The sequence below is a fragment of the Symphodus melops genome (genome assembly GCF_947650265.1).
Source record: "Symphodus melops genome assembly, chromosome: 23".
NCBI lineage: Eukaryota > Metazoa > Chordata > Actinopteri > Labriformes > Labridae > Symphodus > Symphodus melops.
The window spans coordinates 7782207-7800188 of record NC_136713.1 but is presented as its reverse complement, the minus strand read 5'-3'; the positions used below and the strand labels follow the sequence as shown (position 1 = coordinate 7800188).

The following is a 17982-nucleotide window of genomic DNA, read 5'->3' as shown; positions in this document are numbered from 1 at the left end:
CATATTTATACGCTAACCTAGATGTAACTGCAGAGATGTCATTTTGTAAACAATGATACAAGATTAAGGTTTTTAAACACACACAGCCTGGGGAGCCTGAGGACTATGTCTCAGGGTGGGACTGCTTTATAGCTCTCCTCTCGTCCTCTGCTTCGTCCTAATGTCTCTCTCTTCATTGGAACTACAGGCTGGATGAATTCAGTACGCACAGACGAACAGGTTTAACACAACATAACGGACCTTTAAGCTCGATTATAATGTCACGAGAAAAAAAAGTGCAAACCTTTCCTTAGATGTCTCCCAGCAAAGAATTAAAAGAGAAATAATTAAAAAAAAGAATATAGTATCGCTTCTATGCTTCAAAACCTAAAAGTTAGTCCAATCATCATCATCATCATCATCATCATCACCATTATCATCATCTTCACCACTCTCATCTGTCTTTGTGTGTATTTATGCTGGTTATATACACCTAAGATAAGTGTGTGTGTGTGTGTGTGTGTGTGTGTGTGTGTGTGTGTGTGTGTGTGTGTGTGTGTGTGTGTGTGTGTGTGTGTGTGTGATCTAAGTTCAAAGGACAGCGTATCTTTCCTGTTCAACTTTTGAAAAAAAAGAAAGAAAGAGTATGGCCAGAACAGTAATTGGCACCCATGTTGTAACTTACTCTCTGGCAGCCATATTGGAAATATTCGCTAAGAAAATGTAGCGTGTAGTAGTGATAAAAACATAAAAATAAAGATTCTAATTCACATTTTCTGCCAGGATTAAGATAAAAAAGATTAAGAGCACTATATGAAACATAGCTATCTCCTAGCTTTGCAGCACCATTCATGATTGCCACTTAGGCTTATGCATGGAGTTCAGATAATTTCAGCCTGACCATTGCGGCTTCTGACATTTCCAAATGAGACCCATAAGATACCAGCTGAACCTGATGTGGTAATAAGTGACTAATGCAAGCCAGGGAAAGTGTCTCTGATTTACCTGGCTATAGCCTTGCTAACTTAGTTTAGCACAATAACAAGTCAGTGAGAAATACAAGGCTTCCTTCTTTGCCAAAGCATGTCCATTGGACCTAATTATTTTATGGATCAGAGTTGCATTAAAAACAACTGTCTGTTATCTACAGCAAATGACTGCAATACGGAAAAAGTAGATTTCATAATGCGGTAATTGTCTGGCCAAACTCTTCCTAACCCTACCTCTGTTCTTGTTAAGAATTCTGATATAAGCTGCAACCTCAAGCTGAATGTACATGCGAGCATGTTTTGGACCTCCGTCCTTCAGGGATGTGGCCCTTACTGGAGAACATGCTTGTGTGTGTGTGTGTGTGTGTGTGTGTGTGTGTGTGTGTTTTCTAACTTTTGTGCATATGTGAAAAAAGTGTATCAATGCACGTTTGTGTAAATGTGTGAGAGTGTGTGTTTTAGCTACACTGCCAGGTCATCTGGGCGAGCTCTGACACCGCTGCTCTTGTTGGCCCGACTCGGCTTCCGGATGTCCGTCACTGGAGCAGCAGGGGGCTGATGCATCTCCGCTCTGGTAACCACGAGGAACTCATCGTGTGGAACCGTACAAGGTGCGGTTGCGACATTATTTTCCTGATCGCTCGGCGCCTCCTCTGGTGAGAGGGAAGAAAGAGGGGTACGAAGAGGGAGTGTGGGAAACATGGAGTGTTGTTCTCCAGGTGGAAGTGACGGGAACGTCTCCTCCTGAGGAGAGGAGGAGGCAGAGGTGGGAGGGGAGGGAAGAGGGGGCGGGAAGGATGGAGGGGAGTATTTTCCATCCAGACTCTGGAGCTCTCGTTCCATGTTGCTCCAATTCTGATCATTCGCCTGCTCATGACTCCCAACACTCACTTTGTCTCCATTATGATAAAAAGAAGTGGGCGTGGCCTCCAATAGGTACTCATCTGGGTAGGACCCTGAGCCCTCTATCTTGAGTCTGGCAGGTAAGGAGTTGGTGTTCGGGTCTGAGGAGCTCGCTGCATTGGAGCCATCTGTTGGACCATAGGCTCCTTCCTCAGCATCTCCAACCCTAACAACATTCACACTGGCATACACTGGCAAACACTCCAGCACTGAAGCGGAACTCTGCACGGGAATCGTGTCAGCGTCTCCTGCCTTATTTGCACCCAGCAGCAGTGACTCGCGGTCAGGTACAAACTCGTTGGTGACCCCTTGCTTGACTTTCTTCCAGCCCAGGTGGTAGATCTCCAGGAGGTTCAGGACCAGAGAGACACAGGCAACAACCAGCATGAAGATGATGAAGATTGTCTTTTCAGTGGGCCTGTGACAAAAGAAAGGTTTTAGTCACCAATGACAAGCAGTAAATCCACATGTGTACATGTGTGTGTATCAGAAAAGGTACAACAAAAGAAAATAAAGCATACTTTTTAAACAATCTTTGACAATGTCTTGGTTTTACTCCTGGTTACAGTGTATAAATTGACCATTCCCCAAACCTTTCCCCTATCTGCTATAATAGCAACTGTGATAAAGAGAAGGAAGCCTGTCACACTTTAAATTTCCTTAAAAGTCAGAGCAGGCTTTAAGCATTCAATCTCATCTAGAAGAATAACATACTTTCTTGGGAGCATCAATCCTCACAAGGTAGTGTTTGCTGCATCGTTACGTTTAGGGAAACCAACCAATCACTCTTGACTTTAAAACCCTCAAAGAGATTCTTTGTCTTTCTACAACCTCATCAAAAGCACGAGAAGCCATTACTTTTACATTTCCCTTTGCCACCTTGACCAGAGACTTCCAAACAGTAAACAATTCCTGCAGTCCTGGACAGTATTGTGTCTGATTTATCTATTTCCAACATTAACAACATCTGCTACCATATCCCATAAAGCAGAGTTACTTACTTTACAGAATATACAATACGGGTTTCCATAGCTCTACATGAAACCCTGGTACTGGAATGCCACCCTCCTGCTGTCTACCCCAACAGAAGCCAACTCTATAAGAGGCATTTGGCATCAGGACGTCAGAGCCTGTCTCTACTTACTCACAGCAATCGCTGCAGCCAGCTCCAATGCTCTTTCTTGCTAAACCTCATCAAACCTAAGTAGTAAAAGGTAGGCATACCATACATTAAGAATCTTTATGCAAAAACAGAACCACGCTGAGGCTGCACTCTCCATATTTGCTCTTTCTGCAGAATGGCATTGTTAATTGAAGCTGTCAAAGTGGGAACAGCACTTTATTTTAAAAAAACGTTTCTGTCCTGTGTTGCAGGACAAGCAGATGTTACCATGTGGGACAAAGAATCTTGCAGAAATACAAAATCATTATATATATATATTAAAAAAAAAAAATAGATAGGGGGGATTGGGCTTTGCAAGTGGTCAATTCAAGCATTAATCTTAAGTAATATAAACATGCAATAGATTTTGGAAAATCTGAACTTGCATTGCAAATTTAAAAAGCATAAAAATAATAAGTATGACGAGAAGAACAAAATCAGAATAAAATCCTACTGTCTAACCTGGAGATGAAGCAGTCCACAGTATTGGGGCAGGGCCAACGACCACATTTATAGAGTGGCCTCAGATGGAAACCATAGAGGAAGTACTGTCCCAGGATAAAGCCCACCTCAAACAGAGTCTTGAAGATAATGTTGAAGATGTAGGTCCTCAATAATGCCCCTCGGATCCTGATCTTCCCATGCTCATCACGTATCGGGGGCTTCTCCTTCTTTCCTCCGCCTCCTCCGACATCACCCACTCCGTTGTGATAGTGAGGGTCGTGGTCCTCCTGGTGTCGCCCGGCCTTCCTGACCTCATCCTCTCTCTCCCTCCTCTTCTCCTCCATGCGAACAATGTGCAGCACATGGCCCAGGTAGATGAGGGTGGGCGTGGAGACAAAGATAATCTGCAGCACCCAGAAGCGGATGTGGGATATAGGGAAGGCCTCGTCGTAGCAGACGTTCTCGCAACCGGGCTGCTGCGTGTTACAAGTGAAGTCGGACTGCTCGTCGCCCCAGACCTCCTCAGCTGCTGCGCCCAGCACCAAGATGCGGAAGATGAAGAGGACAGTAAGCCAAACCTGATGGAAGAGGAAGGACACAAGAAGCAACAATCAGAGCACATGTCTCAGCTTACTTCATAAGTCTGTTACATTTGATTATGCACGGCGAATCCATGCAACTCAATCAGATCTGTTGACTTGTTTCTGGTGTTTAAGAGCTCAAAATGTGAAGGAGAACAAGCCATTGGGGAAAAAACTCAAATGGTGGCCATTTAAGGATTAAAGGATTTGTTGAGAAGAAGGAGGTCAATTTAATGTAGCCTCCTACTTTTACACACATCTAATGAATCGATTGTCAATGAATCACCTTTCCAATCACAGTGGAGTGTTCTTGAGCATTCTCCAGCAGCCGCCCCAGAAAGCTCCAGTCACCCATGCTTCACTTGATATTCTAACCTGGAAAAGGAAAAGAGAGTCTGGGTGAAAAGACAAGAAGGAGGAGGAGATAAAGACCAAAGCAGATGTTCTTCAGTTTCAGATAAACAGAGAGAATAGATAAACAGATTTTGAACGTATGGAGGACTTAGACATAGAGCTTAACTGCTACTTGTTCAAAATCACAAGGCATGTGTTTCAAGGCTTGACAAAAAAAAAGCAACTGGACTTGATAAAAGGTCATCTCTCCTTTGAAAGGCTTCTGTAGTCCATCCAAGGAGGTTCATATTTCATGCTCTTTCTCAATCAAGCTTTGTTTGATGTTTACCTCTTGACAAAAACATATAATGCAGCTTCTGGTATCATGATTCCAAGAGGAAACAACCAGATTGAAATATTCATGAAAAAGAAAAACAGACTTACTAAAATATTGTTGTATCGTCAGTGATAAATCCATCGACCAGAGAGCAGAAGAAAAACAAGATCTGCATAGAAGAGATAAAATGTTCTTGTTAGCTTTTTTTTTTAAATTTCAAACAGAATGCACAAAAGATTCTCATTTGAGTCATTCAACCCGTTAAAACTCCTTCCACTGTTTGGGAGATTTCAGCCGTCAAATCTGGAAACACCCACCAGAGATTTTACCACTTTACAAAAGGTGTTCCGCAAGGATCTACTATGGGTCCTGTGGTCTTTACAATTAAACAGTATGGTAAGGTTTAGAGTTTTTTCAGTGTTTAAGAAAAAGCCAGCGGGCGTATGTTTGTTACATAACGTTAACTTCACTGCATACATGATGTAACTTGTGTTTGTTTCTCATAAATCATCATTTTTAAAACCAAATTCATCACTACATTAATTGGCCTGCAGAAAATGCAAACGTTTGTTTGTATTTGTGTGCATGTCCGACAGAGCTGGACGGCTTGTGGACAATGGCTGGACATCTGTGGGAAGTGACTGAGCGGATAACAAGCAGTCCTGGTTGAATGCCGGACTCATCAAATCACAGGAATGCTGAGGAGGGCAAATGTTTGCTCGGGATCGACTGATATGTACACATGCACGCGCAAACGCATACACACACCCACAATAACAGTATAATACACTACTGCTGTATACGTGAGCCTCCAATGTGAAGCGACAACGTTTTACTGCCTCTAGCAAAGGGTAACCTGAAACCACTATATGTCTTATCCTCCCAAGGAGTAAATAAGCAGTCCATAAAGGAGACATGATACTCATAATAAAGTTGAGTTCATTACATTGCCACGAGTGATGTCATACAACTCTCAAAGGCCAACTTCACACATAATAACAAACATCTTTGTTAAACTAAAACAGCAACAGTAACGTGTTCACTTAGTTCAAATGAAGAGAAAACAACATCAACGAATGCACACGTTTCTGTTACTGTCGACTGATATACTCACAACGGCATGTGTACATTTACATGATGTGTTGACGTGATGAAATACCATCTGTCAGAACAGACAATAGAGAAGCTGCTAGATGGACAATGTCCTGGCTGGCAGTGTGCTTTTGATGGATCAGAGGTCTTTGTACTTCAGCGGCCCAAACAGTTAACTCTTGGCCTGCCGTTTGCACCCTGAAAACCTTTGTAAGATACGCAGACAGTGGCAGTGTTTGCAAGAGAAACATTTCTGTTTGTGATCCAAGTCGTTTGTTTCGATGCACATCCATAAACCAGCCACATTAACCTCTGTTAGATTAAAAATGGTCAATGGCTACGACAACTCAGAAGCAGCAACAAAAGGAGAGTAGATTTGTAAGATCATAATGTCATATCAGCTAAGGGTCATTAAGTGCACAGGGGTATTGTGCATGGAAAATGTACTGAATTTGTGCATAAAAAGCCTTAAAATGAATAAAAATATTATGCAGGAAATTTGGTAACAACACATCATGTATCTGCTTTGTGAGATACAACGGTGCAAAATGGCTTGTACAGGTGTCTTACGTTCAGAATTTGTAATGGACAAAAAAGAGAACACAAAAAAAGGTAAATAAGTTGCTAAATGTTTGCAAAAGTTAAAGATAAAGATTCCCCAGTTTATGTAACCAAGTGCCCAAGCTCTTTTCTTTTTTTCATTTTTTTTCATTTTTTTTTGGGGGGGGGGGTTATAAAAGAATTAAAAAGGGAATAAGAAAATGTTCATTCCAACCACAGCAACTTCAATCTATAATCACAAAAGATTTTTCCAATTGAATTTAGTTCTCCAATCAACATACTGTCATTAACCAAACCTAAATACTACAACAAGCAGAAAACCTGACATTGTTTCCTCTAAAGCTGGGGGAAAAAAACAGCCACATGTCATCCATCGATGTGATTTCATGCATGGTCAATTCGACTTGACTGCCAGTCTATTTAGTGAAAAACATGACATAATGTCATCTGCACTTTATTTATCTCTATTACTTTGAGGCAGCAATACAAAGAATCAGTATCAACACAAATGGATTTAACAAAATATGAATTGGAATGCCTTACCAGGTAATGTACAAGTCTAAAAATATTATGCTCCTCCAACCATTAAATCACCCTTAGTGAAAGGTGATTGAATAAACGGCATTCATATTGAAATGAACATATTTTAATTGAGACATTAAGCCTAGTTTTTTTTCAATTACGAACTTCAATTCAGCTATTAATAATGCATGACAATCGTTTTTACGCATTAGTCCAGAGAAAGGTCAGACTGGCAATGGGGAGACCAAATATGAATATCATTTTATACTGTGGGACATTTGATCATTTGAATGTTCTCATTAAAATAGTAATTCTGATGTCAAAAAGTAGTTCATCTTAGCTTTGCTGTCCTTCAAATGTTCTGCTCATTTTGACCCAACAACTATCGTCAACAAATTCATGAGATGGCCAATTAGTGGCTTCCTGTCTGCCTTCTTTCCCACAGGGAAGTGAACGCAGCATGAGAGGTAGCGATAATCCAGCAGGTGGAAGGATGATAATCCCTCCTCTTCCCTCCCACTTCAGCCAACACCATCACTCCAGCATCCACCTGTTTACCGCTCACCTCTGGAACACGTCTCCCCCCCGGCAGCGCGCTTCTTCCCCCACTTCTTCCTTCTTTCTTTAACGCACGGGTGCGCTCCAGGCGTCCAAACCAAAAACGTAGGTGAGGTTAGTTGGAGAGGAGGAGGGGGGAGAGACACACAGAGTGATAATTGCAGTAACAGAGAGAGAGAGGGAGAGAGAGTTAAAAAAAAAAAAAAAAAAAAAAAAAAAAAAAGACGTTAGGCAAGTCTAGTCTTTAAAAAAGGGGCGCGTGTGGATCCTGTCCCACGAAGGCGAAGCGCAGCGGCTGCGTCCCGCGTGGCCAAGGCCATCCGCCACTGTCACACATTGGTGTCCCCGTGAATGGGGCGCACGAGGGGGGTGTTGGTGGGGGGAGGTATGTGAGTGCATGCACGCGCGTGCGTGTGTATGTCTTTGTATAGGGCAGGGGCTTTTTTTAAATTATTATTATTGGCACAGACCCAGTTTAAAACAATTTCTGACTTTTCACAACATGAAATAACTTTATGAATTGTATAAGACTAAATACTAGGAACAATTAAAAGATAAATTCTATTTTACATGAAGGTCACAATGTTCACCATTAATGATTTGCTTATCGCCTACTCTGTAAGAGCCAAACTAAGCAACGCATATTAAGATCATAATTCATGTTCAACAACTTCCATGACTGATTATCAATAAGCAAAAAGAGGGGGCGGACTTCTAGATAATGGCCAATCATGTTGACTGTAGTGATCTAGAATAAGGGACTGTAGGAGCCATAATGTGTGTGTGTGTGTGTGTTTTTGGGGGTTTTTTTTCACCTTAGTTGTTATTGATCATATTTTGGTCCTTGTATGGGTTCCATATTGTTTCTGCTAATTATCTTACAATCACCATTATCATCATCATCTTTTGACCTTTTGTTTAAAAATACATTTATTTCCATTTTTTGTTTCATAAATCTACAAACATATTTGGACTTTGAATTTGGGAATACCCACTGAGTCTCTGCGGCACTTTACAATCTTAAGCCGCCACAATCGGGACTAACAAGCGTTAATATTTATAATTAAGCAGCCAGTAAGCCACTAGTTAGGATGCTAATATGGGGCATATTGTGACCTTAAAGTGTTACCGGATTTTATATGTTTAAATTTGCAGAAATATATTTTATGAACAACAGGTTTATAATGGCAGCTTGTTGTTTTGTTGGCTTTTTTTCCCCGTCCCTCAGAGGAGGGGAGGGAGGACCTCCAGACTTCACCGGTCGTTCCCAGCAGATGTCGCCAGAGTTTCACACATTAGATTACTAAACTTACGTGTAAGGAAAGATTTTATTTATAAGGTTAGTGCACTTATATACAGTGACATGAAATTCAAGGAACCCGTGTGAATAAGCTTGTGAGTCCTCACACTTATTTTCTTATTTTCTGCTCCAGTAAAAAACAAACTAAAAACTAAAAATTGAGAATCTCAGACGACTTCCTGTCAATCTCCGTTTTTGAGTGATCCCATCCTCTCCACCCTTTTGCTCTTAAACACCCAGGGCATCATAGAAAATGTTCAGTTGTATTTACACAGTCACATTACAATTTGTACTTTTCACATGTGGACCACTTGAATGCAGCTCGTGAGTGTTTCAAGTCTTTCAAAATGTCTGTTGCACGCATAACATCCACCTTGTTGCTGCTTTGTCAAGTTCAGACGAGCAACTTCTGGTTTGTCGTATTCTGCGTCCTCTCTCTGTTGGATCTTCGGCTCGTTTGACCTCTGAGACTCCTGAAAAAAAGGAGAGGGCACATTTCGTAGGAGCTGATAAGAGACTCATCACAATGTGATATACAGAAATATTACTGTAATATTGGTCAAAATTAAAAAAATTAAAAAAAAAGGAAAACTGACAAACCAATCAGTCGATTAATCACCTGACTGTCTGACTGATTATTACCTCTACCTAGTGACAGCCTTGGCGACGATATAGGCGAGTTCAGCCATGTTTAGGACCATGCAGATGGACGAGGCTGTGGCCATAAAAACAGTAAAGATAGTTTTCTCAGTGGGGCGAGAGATGAAACAGTCCACCAGGTTAGGACACGGCCATTGATCACACTGAACGAGACGTGGCATGTGGAAACCGTCGTACACGACGTACAAGGCGTACCTGGAGAGACAAGCGCACGTGTTCATCGGCAGGAGTCTGGTGGACGAACCGGCGATCAAAATAGAATAACTTACATGAAGCCTCCTTCGAACAGCAGCCTGAAGACGAGGCTACAGGCGTATGTCCACCAGAGGGCACCAGCAATCGGGAGTCTCCGTCTCTTCAGGGTCTCCAATTCCTCCGCCTGGCCTTTGTTTCCGAGAAAACCCGCTCTCCCCGAACCCTGTCACATATAGCATGACTTACGATTAAATAAACAAGGAAAAAAAACAAAAACAAGACGAGGCAGAAAACAAGAGAGACACGATGAGATAGAAAAAGAGGAGTAAAAAAACAAAAACCCAAAGTCAAATATGACAAGATTCGAGGAGAAGGGACAACACAACGACAAGAAAGGAGAAGACCAAACGAGAGAAGGAAGAAGACACAAAGAACATCACCTACATGAAAAGACCAGATTTGACAAGCGAGACGTCAGGAACAAAAAAATCTAATACATGCAACGTCAGGTTTCTCTCAAACACTGATGGGATAAAAATTCAAACAGCACACACACACACACACACACACACACACACACACACCTGTAGGAGCCTCTTCTTGTCTCTGTGGTTCCTGTAGGCCACATACATCGCAACCAAAAGCGTCGGCGTGGAGACGAAGAGAAGCTGAAGACACCAAAGACGGATGTGGGAGACGGGGAAGAACTGGTCGTAGCAGACGTTTTCACAGCCGGGCTGAGAGACAGACGCATGGGAACACTGCTGTGAAAGATGTTTCACAAATCCAGACTGTGCGAACTCTGATTATGAATGTTCCCATACAAGAGTTTGAGCGATATGTGGGGGAAACAGAAACTATCAGCTCTATCCATGTGTGTCATATATCAGAGTCCTGAGTAAGACACAAGCGTTGATTTGTTGTAGAGGTGATGACATCACTGATGGGGTGCCATACTGTACCTGGAGTGTGTTGCAGGTGAAATCCGATTGCTCGTCCCCCCAGACGCTCTCAGCAGCGACGACCAGCACCATGACGCGGAAAATAAAAAGCACCGAGAGCCAGATCTTCCCCAGGCTGGTGGAGTGCCGGTTTGCACCCACTAACTGAGTGTACAGAGCGGGCCAAGACATCCTGAGGAGACAACGAGAGGAATATCATCAATGAAAGGAGTCACCAGAAGAAAAAAAAAGAAGAAAAAAAAACCTCACAAGTTGTTTGCGTTTTGTACCAAGTTGGAGTGGATCACATCAGATGGGGACACTGAGATGAGGGCAGAGGCAGGACGGAGATGAAAGCAGCGGTGAGAGCGGCGATGAAACAAAAGAGAAGTTTGAGGAGAAAAAAAGGATGAAAAAGGAATGAAAGTGAAGAGGTGGAGGACGAGGAGGAGAGATGGCCCAGCGCCAAAATTCATGTGAACTAGTGAACCTCGCCGCCCACTGTGGACTGCACTGAACTGAACCCACACTGTACACACCCACACTACTACAGTCCTCAATTAGCCTCGCCATTCAAACTAAATCATAGATGTATTGATCTACTGATTATTAAAATGACACCTTTTACATATATATCAAATCTCATCTTTTATGAGACATACAGTCATGTGCCAAAAAGCTTCCAGAAAAGGTGAAAAGTCAACGAATGGCGTCAACATAGGCTTTTATTTTGAAATATTTCTTTTCAAAAAAGACCTTTCAGTGTGTAGGTTGTGCTTTGTTTTTTAAATCACAAATCTAAAAGTGTTTCCCTCACCTTGTTTCTTGAGAGTCAGGTTGTTTGCAGGAAACTGTTCCACGTGTTTCTTTCCATCTTCTAAAAGCAAACAAACAGTTGAGCATCACGTCGTCAACATGGTGCACACATGAGGGCAATCTGGATCTCAAGTACTCAAAGCACAAACCTGCAGCGCCTGCTTCCTTTGCATGAAACCAAAGATGCGCCTCAGCGTCAAGCGCATCATATGACTGTGAGACTACTTCCTGTGAGGGTTTTTCAGGATAAAATGCAACACTTGTACTGTATGTTGTTGCTGTTTTTGTTTTGTTTTTAGAAAGAGGCAAATCCAGACATTGGCTGACTGTTGAAGGAGAAAAGAAAAGTGAAATGACTTCGATGATTTTTATACACAGTTTCTCTTTCAACAAAAAACTTCTAATCGTGCCGTGTGGTGTTTGTGCAGGATGCTCATGCAAGGTGGAAGTCAGGGGATGATGGAACAAGGTTGCAACGTTGTGAAAAGGGGTGTGTGTGTGTGTGTGTGTGTGTGTGTGTTTGTGACTGTAACAGAACACAGGTGTAGAGTCAAAGTGACTTTTCAGAGCCAGAACATCCCTTGGCAGCAGTCAGCCTGCGAGACAGAGCAGCTCTGTGTGCTGCCAATGACTCGAACCGATGAGTTTTCCTTCACTGTTTGTTCAAGTGTGGGAACAAAGAACCAACTTCCTCATGTCATACACACAAACTAGAACAGATTCTGCGTGACCTACAGTGTGACATCAAGTTGGACAAATTGATGAAATGGTGGTTTTTAATAATGTTCTTGGGCTTTTACTTCCACAAAGATGTTTGTCGAAAAACAATAAAACAAGCATTTGAATTGACGTGAGCAGAAATGATGTGGAAGGGCAGGAAAACATCCAGAGCGGAGACAGAGAAGGCGTCAGTGATTCTAATGGGAGTCATTAGGGGAATAACAGCAACTCTTATTCCTGATGCATATCAATGAATGGATATCAGTGTCAGGACACGACTCAAAGGGCCACTGTGTGATCCGTCAGTCAGAACTGGGCCAGAAAAAAAAAAAAAAAAAAAAAAGAAACAGAAAGGCTGGCGGATGGTTGCAAGCTGTTGAATGAGTAGGGAGGAAGAGAGAAAGAGAGCGAGAGAAGTGAAATAGAGCTGATTGTTGGAGTAGCTCCTGATCAGACAGCTCGCAGGAGAACAGAGGGGACCAGTGTCAGGATACACACACGTCCACACACTCACATATACTGTATGTAACCCGGACATCTACACACACACACACACACACACACACACACACACACAGTGTAATGAGTGAGGGGGAGAGCAGCATGTGACTGAATAGCAGGTCTCAGTTCAGTAGGTGGACTTGGCTGACTGATCCAGGATCAGCCAAGCTCCAGTCTGTACAGCAATGTGAGAGCTTCTAAAATGCAAAAAAAAAAAAAAGTATGTGAACATCTCAAGAGTGGTCATTGCAATCAAGCAAGTACAGTCAAAGTTTCTGAACCGGAAAGTCAAGGGTTCGATCCCAAGCCCCTGCAGTCGCATGACGATGTGTCCTTGGGCAAGACACTTAACCCTGAATTTCTCCCTCTGCTTCATTTGCGCTTTAAGCACTATACAAGCTCGGGTCCATTTAAACATTTAGGAAATAAAATGTGAATCAAAGTAAGTGTTTGAATTTAGACATCAGGGGTATAAATGTAAAATTCAATTTTGGATCTGAAGTGTAACGCTGTCAATCTTTAGAAAAAAATATTTTTACATTGCATAATTTGCACAGTTGAAAACGAAGCATGCAATCTCCCTCCGAAACACCAGAGGGCGACAACGACTCCGCAAACACTTCGCTTAAAGAAACCCAGAAACGGAAGAAGCCTCCATACTGCCCGTGTCTGCCGTCTGCTGCAGCGAGCAAAAGAAAAAAACACAAGGGCCGAGCACGGTGGATTAAAAAATATATAAGAATCGGTGAAAAATAACGATGGCCCTTGAATCACGGATCACACAAGAAGAAATCAAGAGAGAGCCGGAGAAGCCCATCGACCGAGAGAAGGTGAAACCTGCTGCAGCCTGAGCTAACAGGCTAACAGTCTGCTGCGTGCTAACATGCTAACTACGGCTATCGATACATTTCACATTTTTATAAAATAAAATTACGTTGTAATTTCTTCGTGGACAGGAGGAAATCAGTCGTAAAACAGGTCGTTTGTAAGTTATGTTTCAGTGTATTCACGCAAAGCTCGCAAATGCTATCTTTTATTTATTTCCCTCCTGACGAGTTGTAGTTCGCCGGTGTGTCCACTTGAGGGCAGTGAATGCTCGGAAAATAAAACGTTTAAACGTGTCTTTGAATACACAAGTGTATGGTTGTGCTTTTTGACTTGTCTAACCCTTTTGTGTTCAATGTGTATTTGTCTGCAGACCTGCCCCCTTCTGCTGCGAGTATTTACCACCAACTGTGGCCGACATCACAGACCGGATGAATTTGCCCGCGGCAATGTTCCCTCCAGTGAGCTGCAAATATACACATGGTGAGACCGTTCACCATCCAGCCGTCTGGTTTAACTCTTTGATTTGAGATGTACATTTGAGATTAAGTGTATGACTCTGTTTTTTTGTCAGGATGGACGCGACCCTGAAGGAGCTTACCAGCCTGGTGAAGGAAGTGTATCCAGAAGCCCGGAAAAAGGGGACCCACTTCCATTTTTCCATCGTCTACCCAGACCTCCGAGGGAAAGTCTACAGGTTAGTATCACACGCTGCAACAATACACAGTCGGAAGAATTCCTGATCACTTTATATTTAACGTGCCTCTTCTGTCCTTTTTTTTTTTTTTTTTTTTAAGGCTCCGAGATCTCGGCAACACAATATCAGGACGGAAAGGCACGGATGATTCCATGACTCTGCAGTCTCAGCGCTTCCAGATCGGAGACTATCTGGACATAGCGATCACGCCGCCCAACAGAGTCCCACCTCTCGGCCCGCGCATGAGGCCGTTTTAAACACACACACACATTCAACTCACATCAGCCGTCGTTTCTTTTTGTTCTTCCCTTGAACCAGCTCTGATTTTTTTTTTTAATGTAACATGTAATAAAGTTGTTTTTTTCTCAATGTTTCTTCTCCTTTCTTTATGACACAAGGCAACATTGCAACTTCATTTTTATGTTTCTGATCCATACAACCTTATGTATTCAGGGTAGACATTTTCAGTGACAATGATGTGAAGCCACTAATTCAACAAGCTTTGAGATAAATATTTCAAGTTTTAGTAGTAGAGCTGATTTCCATCTCGACGAGGAGTTACTCTGCAGGAAACTGGAGAAATATTACAATTGGCAGACGTTGCACATCTGAGAGTAGCTACAACAGAAGCAAGGGTTAACGGTGCTTTCATTTGGTGTTGGACACTTCTCGAAAAATATGTTGAAAGGTTGAAAAATAAACATCTGCTCAAGTTCGAACAACTCGTCTTCACAGTAATGTTAAATAATTCACGCATTGCTGCTCAAATATAACTTTTCAGAGTTACGCTCTACAGATACTCTTCATATTATCAACGCTGTTTGTTGGTGCTCCGATTATCTGAACTTAAATGACTTGAACTCACTGAAGTCAGAAGTCAGTCATGAACGCAGCAATAGAGAAGGATGTGAGTGCAAATAAAAAGCCTTGTCTGAGTGGACAGATTCCAGCAGGCAAATCCTGCATCAGCAGTGTCATCAGAGACACCACCAACAAATCAAACTGTAAAATGCTGTTGTAGCAAACATATCCTGGGCTTCTCACTCGGGTCATTTGTGTATTTTACTGAGAGACGGTGTCTAGTAACATTTAATAAATGAGGACAAAATAGCGACTTTTACTTTGATAGTTGTGACAGGAAGTGGTGGAGTGCCGCCGCCTGCTGCGCATGCGCGTAGGAAGTTGCCGTCAGCTCGCTGAAAGAAATCCATTCCGGGTTAGGAATTTTCAACCCTGAACAAGTCTTGTGTCGAGATGTTCCGGAGAAAACTGACAGCGCTGGATTATCACAACCCCGGCGCATTTGACTGCAAAGGTGTGGATAACAATATCGACTTTTTTTATAACGAGGTTCGTTAGGCGTGTGCTGACGTGTGTGTACGTCACTGCCTGGAGACAACGCAGTGCCAAACTACACTTACAGATAGTTTTTTTTATGTGAATTTAGTTTACTTATGGGACTTTTTCTATAAATATTCGTCTACAGCATCTTAGCATACCACACTTGTATTCGGCACAACTAATTTTGAGTACAACATTAAAAAAACAGGAATTTTCAACACTTGTATGCACAGTGTTATCAAAGACCCCCCTTTGGTCTACTAAATGTCTGTCTCTCTTTTCCCCCCATCTGAGCTCAGATGAGACACAGTTTAGAAACTGCATAGTTTGGCTGGAGGACCAGAAGATCCGACACTATAAGATAGAGGACAGAGGAAACCTGAGGAACATCCCCAGCTCAGACTGGCCCCAAGCCTACCAGAAGGTATCCCTGCTGCCATCACACTGCAAGCTCACATGTTTCTGTAATATAATTGTTTCGGTGTGATTGAGCCTTTTTTTTTTTTTTCGTGTGCAGTACCTGCTGGATGTGAACTGTCCATTTCCAGTTCAGGAGAGGCAGGAGGCTTTAGACTGGTTGCTGGGCTTGGCTGTAAGATATGAATACGGAGACAATGGTAAGATGACAGTAGATGTACTTCATGCTTATTTGACCCGTTTTACACAGATGAACAGTAGTGCAACACTCATGATGACCAGCAGATGGAGACATCAGAAAAGGAATAACAAAGTTGCGCTTCATCTAAAAGAACTTTCCCTCGAGACTGTGGACTTAATGAGGAACTCAGCACATTTCAACCACAGGCACAACGGTCTACATAAAGTCCCAGGGACGTTTGTTGTACCCCCTTAAAGGTTCCTGTTCCGGGGTCGTAAAAAAAACCTGTGGCGTTGAACATTTGTCGTGTACATGCTCTTTTTCTTAAACGTGCTTATTCAGCTGATGTAAAATGAAGGCAACTATAAACTTTAGCTACCTTAAGTAGCCCCTGGTGCGAACAGTTCTGGTTACTTTTGGTGGAAATGCGTTTTAAGGTTGCCAACCCATTACGAGAAAAGTTGAAAACTCGTAAATAAAAATAGCTTCATACACCTGCTCAGATACTCAGATGAAACTCACTCCCATGTTTTAATGGTTTGTGTGTTTTCAGTCGAGAAGTATAAAAAATGCGAGCCCCTGGCGGCCTCCAGCGACAGCAACAAAGCCGTGGACCCTCTCGTCAACCTCGACAGTGAGTAGAAACGCGTCCCGGCTCCTCCACCTGTCCTCGCACTTTTGCGTCCCAAGCATGCCGCCCTCGCGTCTCTTGATTCGGGTCGCCTTCTTTGTTCCTCACATCTTTGTGTTTTGCAGGCGATTCTCCAGAATTCAAAGCAGGAGTGACAGCTCTGGCCAACATCCTCAAGATACAGCGGCATGACGACTACCTGGTTATGCTAAAAGTAGGAATAAAGTCATGTATCATGATTATTATTTTAAAGATAATTCTCTGAGTGACCCATCATTTCATCTTCTTTTAGGCCATTCGAATTCTTATCCAGGACAGACTTTCTCCAGAAGCAATCACTAAAGCCAACCAGAATAGAGAGGTAAACTTCATCAATCACAGCAACAGATTCTTATCTTAAAGGTCCTATATTATGTCCTTTTTATGGTTCATATATCTAATTTATGTGCACACGTTCACAATCGCTAATGTTGTAAAAAAAGTGTCGTATAAACCCAGAAAAAGCAGACTATGGGACCTTTAATTCAACATGAAAACAAGATATCCTGATTTCAGTCTCTGCTTTGTAACATTTATAATTGTCATGTTGTCGTGGTTCCTAGGGTATCCCAGTCGCTTTGGACAAGCACATCCTGGGATTCGACACTGGAGGTAAGAAAAGGCCAATCACCGTTCAAAGGTTACGGCATACTTACCTGCTCATGGGAATTTAAACCTTTTCCTTTCAGACGCCACTCTGAATGAAGCGGCTCAAATCCTGCGCCTGCTGCACGTCGAGGAGCTGAGGGAGCTCCAGACTAAAATCAACGAGGCCATCGTAGCCGTTCAGGCCATCATCGCCGATCCAAAGACAGACCACAGGCTGGGCAAGGTCGGCAGATGAGAACGGGGACAAAGAGAGGCGGCGGAGGAAGGAAGCGATGAACTGAACCATGGGAGTTTTAGTTTTCAATTTGAGTTTGAGAGGAAAATGCTTCATTTTAGTTGGACATCAATGAACTTTCTTTTTTTTCTGTTTGTGACAAGAGATTGGGGTGTTTGAATTGAGAACATTTGAGAAAATGAACAATAGTTGGCTGAAAGCCTGTTTTATTTAGAGATCGGCTGAACCTTCCCGCTCACCAGAGAAGCTTCTGAAATATTAAAACTGACGGTTATATTTGTATTTTTCGCTGACAGAGAATTGTTTTTTCTGCCGATGGATAAAGTTTATTTTGAAATGGTCAACAATAAAAGCTGTGAGAGAAAAACATAAACAAATCCAGCTGAACAGATGTTTGTCTCCTGTGTTTTATA

General features: G+C 42.4%; 4 protein-coding genes across 8 annotated transcripts; 2 read left to right on the top strand and 2 right to left on the bottom strand.

Moving 5' to 3' along the window:
• Nucleotides 1-1355: 1355 nt before the first annotated feature.
• LOC306818643 (gap junction alpha-3 protein-like) lies at nt 1356-7599 on the bottom strand. The gene is made up of 5 exons (XM_079336325.1): nt 7469-7599; nt 4836-4897; nt 4345-4433; nt 3496-4055; nt 1356-2289 (listed from the first exon to the last, which is right to left on the bottom strand). Exons 3-5 carry the CDS (start codon nt 4411-4413, stop codon nt 1431-1433), a joined length of 1488 nt encoding a protein of 495 aa, XP_079192451.1. The 5' UTR covers nt 4414-4433; nt 4836-4897; nt 7469-7599; the 3' UTR covers nt 1356-1430.
• A 1130-nt stretch (nt 7600-8729) lies between these two features.
• Nucleotides 8730-11696, bottom strand: LOC306819005 (gap junction beta-6 protein-like). Of its 5 annotated transcripts, XM_079336756.1 has the most exons (7): nt 11523-11696; nt 11375-11434; nt 10579-10750; nt 10201-10353; nt 9691-9839; nt 9410-9616; nt 8730-9234 (listed from the first exon to the last, which is right to left on the bottom strand). In XM_079336756.1, the coding sequence occupies exons 3-7, from the start codon at nt 10747-10749 to the stop codon at nt 9156-9158; spliced, it is 759 nt and encodes a 252-aa protein (XP_079192882.1). In that variant the 5' UTR covers nt 10750; nt 11375-11434; nt 11523-11696; the 3' UTR covers nt 8730-9155. The 5 variants fall into 5 exon arrangements, with proteins under 5 accessions (XP_079192882.1, XP_079192881.1, XP_079192883.1 ...); XM_079336755.1 differs by lacking the exon at nt 11523-11696 and having other exon boundaries at nt 11375-11457; XM_079336757.1 differs by lacking the exons at nt 11375-11434; nt 11523-11696 and adding an exon at nt 10848-10931.
• Nucleotides 11697-13213: 1517 nt separating this feature from the next.
• sap18 (Sin3A-associated protein) lies at nt 13214-14485 on the top strand. Its single transcript, XM_079336552.1, has 4 exons — nt 13214-13424; nt 13793-13902; nt 13994-14116; nt 14217-14485. The coding sequence occupies exons 1-4, from the start codon at nt 13353-13355 to the stop codon at nt 14371-14373; spliced, it is 462 nt and encodes a 153-aa protein (XP_079192678.1). The 5' UTR covers nt 13214-13352; the 3' UTR covers nt 14374-14485.
• A 760-nt stretch (nt 14486-15245) lies between these two features.
• On the top strand, nt 15246-17960 carry rtraf (RNA transcription, translation and transport factor). The gene is made up of 8 exons (XM_079335970.1): nt 15246-15431; nt 15757-15881; nt 15975-16074; nt 16609-16689; nt 16812-16900; nt 16979-17047; nt 17289-17337; nt 17415-17960. Exons 1-8 carry the CDS (start codon nt 15371-15373, stop codon nt 17567-17569), a joined length of 729 nt encoding a protein of 242 aa, XP_079192096.1. The 5' UTR covers nt 15246-15370; the 3' UTR covers nt 17570-17960.
• Nucleotides 17961-17982: the final 22 nt, after the last annotated feature.